This window comes from Hetaerina americana, unplaced genomic scaffold (genome assembly GCF_022747635.1).
Source record: "Hetaerina americana unplaced genomic scaffold, ioHetAmer1.1.p SCAF_4, whole genome shotgun sequence".
NCBI classification, from domain to species: Eukaryota; Metazoa; Arthropoda; class Insecta; order Odonata; family Calopterygidae; genus Hetaerina; species Hetaerina americana.
The window spans coordinates 7,866,109-7,874,027 of record NW_027286985.1 but is presented as its reverse complement, the minus strand read 5'-3'; the positions used below and the strand labels follow the sequence as shown (position 1 = coordinate 7,874,027).

General features: G+C 43.3%; 1 protein-coding gene across 1 annotated transcript in view; it reads left to right on the top strand.

Annotated features, from left to right (window-relative positions):
• Window positions 1-2,833: 2,833 nt before the first annotated feature.
• The window catches only part of LOC139692331 (uncharacterized), a 489,107-nt gene continuing 484,021 nt past the window's right edge, over window positions 2,834-7,919 (top strand). The window contains exon 1 of the mRNA XM_071590451.1: window positions 2,834-3,879. Coding sequence (XP_071446552.1) covers window positions 3,810-3,879 — 70 coding nt within the window. The 5' untranslated portion in view covers window positions 2,834-3,809. The remainder of the gene's footprint in view (window positions 3,880-7,919) is intronic.

Genomic DNA, 7,919 nt, shown 5'->3' with positions numbered 1-7,919 from the left:
GGACGAGGTCAGATAGCTTCAGTGGCTTGTCTGCCTTCTCTGAGCCAAGTTGCGTGACGCTAGCATTGCCTGTGTTGTTTCTGTGATTGTTTACAATGTTTAAAAAAATTGAGAACGCCGCCAGTTGTGAAGTGAGGGCAGTGATTAAATTCCTCAATGCAAGAAACGTTCGCCCATGTGATATTCATCGCCAATTAAAGGAGGTGTATGGAGACAATGTAATGGACGAGTCGTCTGTTCGGCGGTGGTGTCGCAACTTCAACATGGGGAGGGGGAACACACACGACGATGAGCGTTCGGAGAGACCGTCTGTCATTACAGACCAACTGGTGAGCTCAGTTGACGAATTCGTGAGGAACGATCGGCGCGTCACAATTGATGACATCTGTGAGCATTTTCCCAATGTTTCTCGAACAATTGTTCATGAAATTGTTAAACACCATCTGCATTATGCAAAAATTTGTGCTCGTAAATATCACCGACAACAGTTGGCTAACTGAGAATTTTATAAAAATATGCCACGTTATTCACCTAATTTCTAGCTATATTTTCCCAACTAAGTGTTATTAAATGCTGCTTCAATGAGCCTTCAAAGGACGGTAATGGGTACCGCAGTGCCAAAACAAATTGCGGCGAGTAAGATGTAGTGCCGAAGAAGGATTACCCGAGACGTGTGGCAGTCATTGCATAACGAGTGATCATATTACACCGAATCCATCCGAGTGACCTTGAAATAGCTTCAAATAAATGTAGCGAAGTCGTCGAGGCTGGTTTTGAATGTGCATTTGTCAGTTTTTTGGTGAATTCATAGGCATAAACTGTCACAATGTTTAATTAAATTATTCTTGTCCTTCTTTCAAACAGAAAAGTTAACAAGTTAAGTTTTCATTTTATTTTTCATCTGTGATTTCATCTTTTGAGATACCTTTATTCCCTCTCCGTTTATTTTCAATTTATGGAGGGGCGAGAGTGAAACGCCAAGCAGTAAACCAGTAACTAATTCGAGTACCGAACAGCTAATATAAAAAAGGACTCTTGAGTACTAGTGACCTCCACATATTCCCTTGACTTCAAAATAAGTACAAGGTAACCAACTGCTCTCCGTGTACAGAAGCTAACTTATGGAGAAACAATAACATATACACTACAGCTCACTCAAAGTGATTCAGATAGTGCCGTCAAAAAAAAGACTCAAGTGAAGGGGTTTTAAAGCACCCAGTTTAGCACCCAGCTAGCGTGGATGCCTAATGGAACCCGTCGAGCGGGATTGGGGGGAAATTAATTCAGGCTTTTTCGACGACATTAAATTCAACCAATTCCCCGACGTAGAAATTTGTTAGACTTTGCCTCACCGTAGGAACAAAGATAATAGGTTCTTTAAGCTGATTCTGCACGACTCAGTTAAGAGTAAAAAGAAACGTGATATGGTGGAATAACGTAATCAATTAGAAATTAAAAAATGGCAATATTTTCCACAAAATAAAATTTATAAATGCGACCGGTTTCAGTGTAACTACATCATCTTCAGGTAACATTCAAAAAGAGAGTGACAACTGGCATCTGATGATAATGTAGTTACATTGAAACCGGTCGCATTAATACATTTTATTTTGTGGAGAATATTGCCATTTTTTCATTTTTAATCAGTTAAGAGTGGCCAATACAATTGCCAAAAATTCACGATTATTCCCACAGGCATTATTACTGGGAAATATGAAAAGTTAAATACAATTCAAGGGGTAACCTTCTCCTATTCTTGAAAAAAACACCACAGGAGACGAACTCTATATTAGGAGTAAGTACTTTTCAGGGTTACGCAAACAATTCTGAAGGCATAGCCATTCCTTTAAACGTGGTTCACCATCACACAATACTTCTCTTTGGGGCGGCACTTTCCTTTTGTAATTCTATTTTCCCTCTAGACTCTTTCCTCTTTCATCCAGAACTGGCTGAAGCCTTTTCGTGCAGAAGTCCTTTTGCATTCTCTTCCACCCTGACGGTAACGACATGGCAGAGGGATAAGTGGCTGACGAAGGCCGTTCAAGAACCAATCAAAATGTTGAGACGACGTCGATGACAGCTTCCTTCATGGCAACTCTCAAGCATATAACCTCCCATAAGTGTCCGGTTATCTCCAACGGAAAATGACACATACAAAAATATCTATTTTCACTTTATCAAGCGTTATCCGGGCTCGACGTTTACTATACGAGCACAACCTCAGCGGTATAAATATAAACGGTGACGCTCGAGGAAGCAGTAACATCTGTTATATGCGTCGTCCATCGACGGCCGTAACTGAAAGCCACGATCCATACATTTGAGTGAATTATATTTGCATGTGTACGCGAGTACGCACTAAAACAGTCCGAGGAGAACATCACCATCTTTTTGCGCGGTTCCCAACTCTCCCCGCGCTTAAGGGTCCAACGCATTGCACCCGGACACCACCTAGCCACTCTCCTAATTAAGTTCCTCTCGCTTCCGCTAGACACCACCTTCATCCCCCCTCAAGTCCACTTTCATTCTCTGCCATTTCACTCCCTCTCCCCCCTCTTGTTTCATGCACATCTCTCCCTCCTTCTCTCCCCCCCCACCCTCACAGTCCTTCCCCCCTCCACTGCGTGCGTGACTCCCCCCTCCCCCACCAAACACCACCGCCACCACGGAGAGCCAGTCGCACTCTCTTGGCACCGCACTCCAGAGGGAGTCGCCGCCACCCTACTCCCCCTCTCCCTCCCCCTCCCCCCCTCGCATCCTCCGAACGAGACCAGAAACTCCCTCCACCGACACCGCCTCTCCCTCTCTGCCCTTTCCATCGCCTTCCTTCCAACACCACCCACCCCACCACTCTTCCCTCCCGTAGTAGTAGAAACACAACCAGCACACACACACACACCCTCCGGTCTCATATACCCGCGCGGTAAAGAAGCGGTCGGACACACAACGGCTTCATATCACATACCGGACACTCTCCACAGCGAGAGCGGCTTGTAGGGTGGGTGGGTGTGTGTTTGCGAGAGAGAGAGAGAGAGAGAAAAGAGGATTGTGTCGAGGGAGTATAGTCACAGCAGCGGGGTCTACTAGGCACGCGCTCCCTTGCCCTCCTCCCACGTCTCTTCGCCGCCGCGGCTGCCATCCGCGCGGGAGAGCGGCGATAACGTAACGCGAGCTTCTGGAGGAGCCCCTTCGCGGTTTCCGAGGCGCGTGCGGACAATTCGAGCCACCGTCTCGTCTCCACTCTCCCCCTTCGCCCTTCCCTCCTCGTGCCCCAAACCCGTTTTCGAGCGCGCTCGCGAGATAGAGAGGGAGACACGCGGAGGAGTTCGTCTTAGTCGTTCGCTTGTTCGCACATCCATCTCGCCCCTCTCTCTTTCATTACCCCGACGCGTCCGTCTCCTGCTCCCTTACAGCGAAGGAAAGGTTTCCGAGCGCCAGTGTTTGGAAGAGGATAAACCAACGTGAATCCCGGCATTTCCTCCTCCCCCCCCCACATCCGGAAGGAGCGACGCCTCATCAGAGAGAGAGGAATAAGCAGGAGGAGCGAACATCCCTCCCCCAAACTTACATCTCTTTTTTTAATCTCATCCCGCCCCAGGCAAACCGCCCCCGCTAATAACCTTCGCCCTCCGCTTTTCCCCGACCCGATTATTTCGCCGTATCACGGGTGAGGAACGGCAGAAGTGGAGAGGATCAACGGTGTTCATCCGCCCCGTTAAGGACTTGTAATTTCCTCTCTTAATCCCCACCAACCCCCTCCACGCCTCCTCCGCCCTCTCTCTCTCACCAGCGCTCCACGTGGTCTCGCGATGCTGAGAATGGATACGAAGGCGGTCCTCCTGACGGCGTTCCTTGTCTTGGCTTCCGGTGCCATCCTGGGTGAGTCTCTTTTACAATCAATTTCTCTTCTCTTGCGTAAACCCGAGGTCAAAGATCACCCTGATGCTCGTAAAATTATAAAGACATTTGCATATGCATGGTTCTGACTGTTGTACGTGTCGGGAGGAGAGTTCTACGCATGGAATGGCTGACGGATTTCATCGTTGGTTTAAATATTTTCACTATTGTGCTGACTTATCTTTGTACCGCATATTCTTATTATGAAATATTTATTCGAGTTTATTTATCTAAGAATGGTAAGTTCTCCCGATGTTTCTTCGCGTTCTACTTGAATTGTGGCGACAAAACTTAATTAATTTTCAAACAACTTCATTAGGGGTTGCCAAGTCACATTCAGTCCACATTGTTGCATTGAATGTGGTTTAATGATGATTTTAATGTTACTGATCAGTAATAGTGTTTTTCTCATATTTAAGTCTACAGTTATTTTGTTTAAAATTATTTTTCTTACAAAAATTCCTGAAGAAGTTAAAAAGGGTCCTAAAACTATCATTTGTGGACCTACATGTAAAGTGAAATTCCCGGATTCTATTGGATAATTGATTGCTCTCGAGTTTTTGGAGGTTTACAGACATAATTTCAATCTGTTCAAAGCACATTATGGAGCAAAACTTGTGTAACAAAATGTATAACAGGATATAATTAATGGTTTCTGGCGTAACTTTATGGAACCGATTCATTATAAATAAATGAAAGGACTAACTTTGTAGTTCCACACGAAATTTCGTGTGTAACTACAATGTTAGTCCTTTCATTTATTTATTATTGTATAACAGGACACAAGATTATCCGTTCTTATACATGCATACCTACAATTGGACATTAATCTTGCATCCACATGGTATATTTCTCCATACAGAGTAAGTAAATGAAATTGTTTTTTTTTCAACAAATAGCAATTATTTTTTGTTAATTCTGTTTGATTTCCCGAATGATTAGTAAGAATGTACGATATACTAGATCCTCCAAATACTTTGAGGCGGAAACAATGGATTTTGAAATAGCTAAACGCCAAAATATTGTTTGACCTCAGCAGCAGATCATATGGCACCAGGCGATGAAACTCACGTCGGCGCATTTTTATGAACTCCGGTAACTTCAATACTTTCAAAACGGTTCATTTCCCTTGAAGTATATTTTTAAAAACACACTGCAACAGAAGCCAGTTCTCTTCACATTCCCTCCCACCAAATGTGTTCATCGACCTATTTACTTTACGCAATAGTTTAGAGACGGAGTGTTTCGACATTAAGCATACTATACTTCTTCTCTGTTTACGGAAAAGGGGAAATTTGCGAAAGAGATACTTCGACGACGAATTCCTCGCGTCTCAAATGCACCAGTTCTAATGATCAAAGTGTGCGGTCGACCGAGGTGGTACCTATACCTATTCCGTCCCACCCCCGCCCACTTCTCCTCCCGTGGACCTTGCTCCCGTCGGCTTTCAGCCAGGCATCGTGCCACTACAGAGTGAGCCATTGGGCACATTTGTTCGTGGGACACGAATTTCGGTGACGCGTAGGCTTCGACCTATTCTCCTTCAAATTAGAACTGTCCGATGTCACGATGCGTTGACACCATCCCCATATTATTCTCGTTAAGATACATCAGATTTACTATGGATCAACGCAAGGAATACTTTTTCGCGGGTTAAAAATTATCGTCTTTAAAATAAAGAAACCTAATCTATATGACCATAAGGTTGAAATGTTCAACATCCAAATTAAAAACATGCAAAAAAATTGTAGTGACATTCCTAAAGTATTTGTATATACCACAGATCGATATTTATTTATTTTTATTTTTTTTTCGTTGCAATTAGGCGATTTTCCTGGTGGCAACGGTCAAGTTTGATCAAAGATAACTCTGTATGATAATAACTCTTTATGAAATGATGATATCCTTTGGTATGGCGAATTGGACCCTATATGCGTAGTGCATTATCATATCGTTGATATTATGTCACGGTCAATATCTTACTGCGATATTGTCAATGTACGATACGTTCGATATAGTCGGCATGCGATATGGACCATTTTGTCAATATAGCTCGATAAACCCGATAATTATCGCCGCCGATATTTCTTTATAACGGTCGGAGGGTCGAAATTCTTCTTCTCCAGCTCAAAACGGACATCGCATGACTTCGTGGCCGCGAGGGAGAGGTTCGTGTCCGTCGCCGCGGCTAAACTCCGAGTCGACTGTTTATCTCCGGTGTCTCGTCCTGCGGGCAATAAATACCCTTCGGGCTTACAAAGAGCACGGAGATGGACCAATGGCGCATAAATCCGTCGCGATAAAAGGCCTTTGGGGAATGTCCCGCGATGGTTTGTTTCAATGGAAGGACACTGGTCCGAGGTTCCTTGACCGAAATAGTCTAATTAATGGCGTTACTTGAGAATAAATGAACTCCGTTTCTTTTTTGCGTTTCAGCGCGGTCACTATTTCACCTCGAACTCAAACATCTCTGCAGCTGCGATGCACGACGCAATATTTAACGATTTATTTTTTCAGCTTAACAGCTGAAATGTTACAATAAATAACTTATCTATTGTTTGCATCAAAATAGGCTTATATATAACTATATATATATATATATATATATATATATATATATATATATATGTATGTATATATGTATATATATATATATAACTATATGTGTATATATATATATATGTATATATATAGATACATATATATCTATATGTGTGTGTATATATATATATATATATATATGTATGTATATATATAAATATATATATACATATATAGGATCAAAAAATAAAAGGATACAGAGTAGGGCAAATGGCTACTTAGGGGATGATCAGTTTGGGTTTAGGAAGGGGTAAGGTACGCGAGATTCCATTGCAGTAATGACATTATTAATCTAGAGGAATATAAAACACAGCCAGGAGGTATTTGCCTGTTTCGTAGATTTCGAAAAAGCGTTTGATACAGTGAATTGGGGAAAGCTAACGAGTATATTGAAGAAAATAGGAATAGATTGGAGGGATAGGAGGCTAATCCACAACCTGTACATGTCTCAGAATGCTCAGGTGCGAGTCTGGAACAGGGCGTCCGGATGGGCAGTGTTAGGAAGAGGTGTATGGTAGGGTTGCCCATTATTACCATTGCTGTTCAACCTGTATGTAGAGGAAATAATTAAAGAGGCATGGGAGGAACTGAAAGTAGGAATAAAAGTAGGCGGGGAATTCGTAAAATCAGTTAGGTTTGCTCATGACCAAGCTTTAGTTTGTTAGTCAGCCAAGGGGTTGCACAGGTGCGAGTTGCAGGGTTGAGGTTGAGGGGTTGCAAGCATTGCTGAGTTAATTGGAAATTCAGTGCGACAGGTATGGGATGAGAATCAATATTAATAATAAAAGGGTTATGCGATTTTCTAGAAAGGAGAAGGCTAAGCTAAACATTAAAATAGGAGGACAAAAATAGAGCAGGTAGAACAGTTCACGTATTTCGGAAGTGTTTTGGGCCTACACGGTCTAGGTAGTGGGGACGTAAGGGGAGGAATTGCGCTAGGCAAAGAGGCTTTCACAAGGAGGAGGGAGTTGATGACAGGGACGTTGAGTAAGGATGTTAAGAAAAGACTCGTAAAAACTTTGATATGGAGCGTAGCTATGTACGGCGCGGAAACGTGGTCATTGAAGCAGGAGGATAGACGTAGACTGGAGGCTTTTGAAATGTGGGTGTGGAGAAGAATGGAGAAGGTGAAATGGACAGAGAAGAAAACAAATGAGGAAGTACTTGGTATGCCGGGCGAGGACAGGGGTTTGTTGGGAGAAATCCTATGGAGGCAGGAAAAGTGGATGAAGGGGGTGTTGACCGGCAGTGGGATGTTGAAGGCTGTAATTGAGGGGAGAATGTTAGGCAAACGAGGAAAGGGAAGAAACAGGATAGGGATGTTAGACGGGATGAAGGAAGGAAGATGGTACTCAGAGATGAAGAGGGACCTGATATAAAGTATGTTGCTGGATTTCGTGTTTTGTTAGGAGTCCAAAATG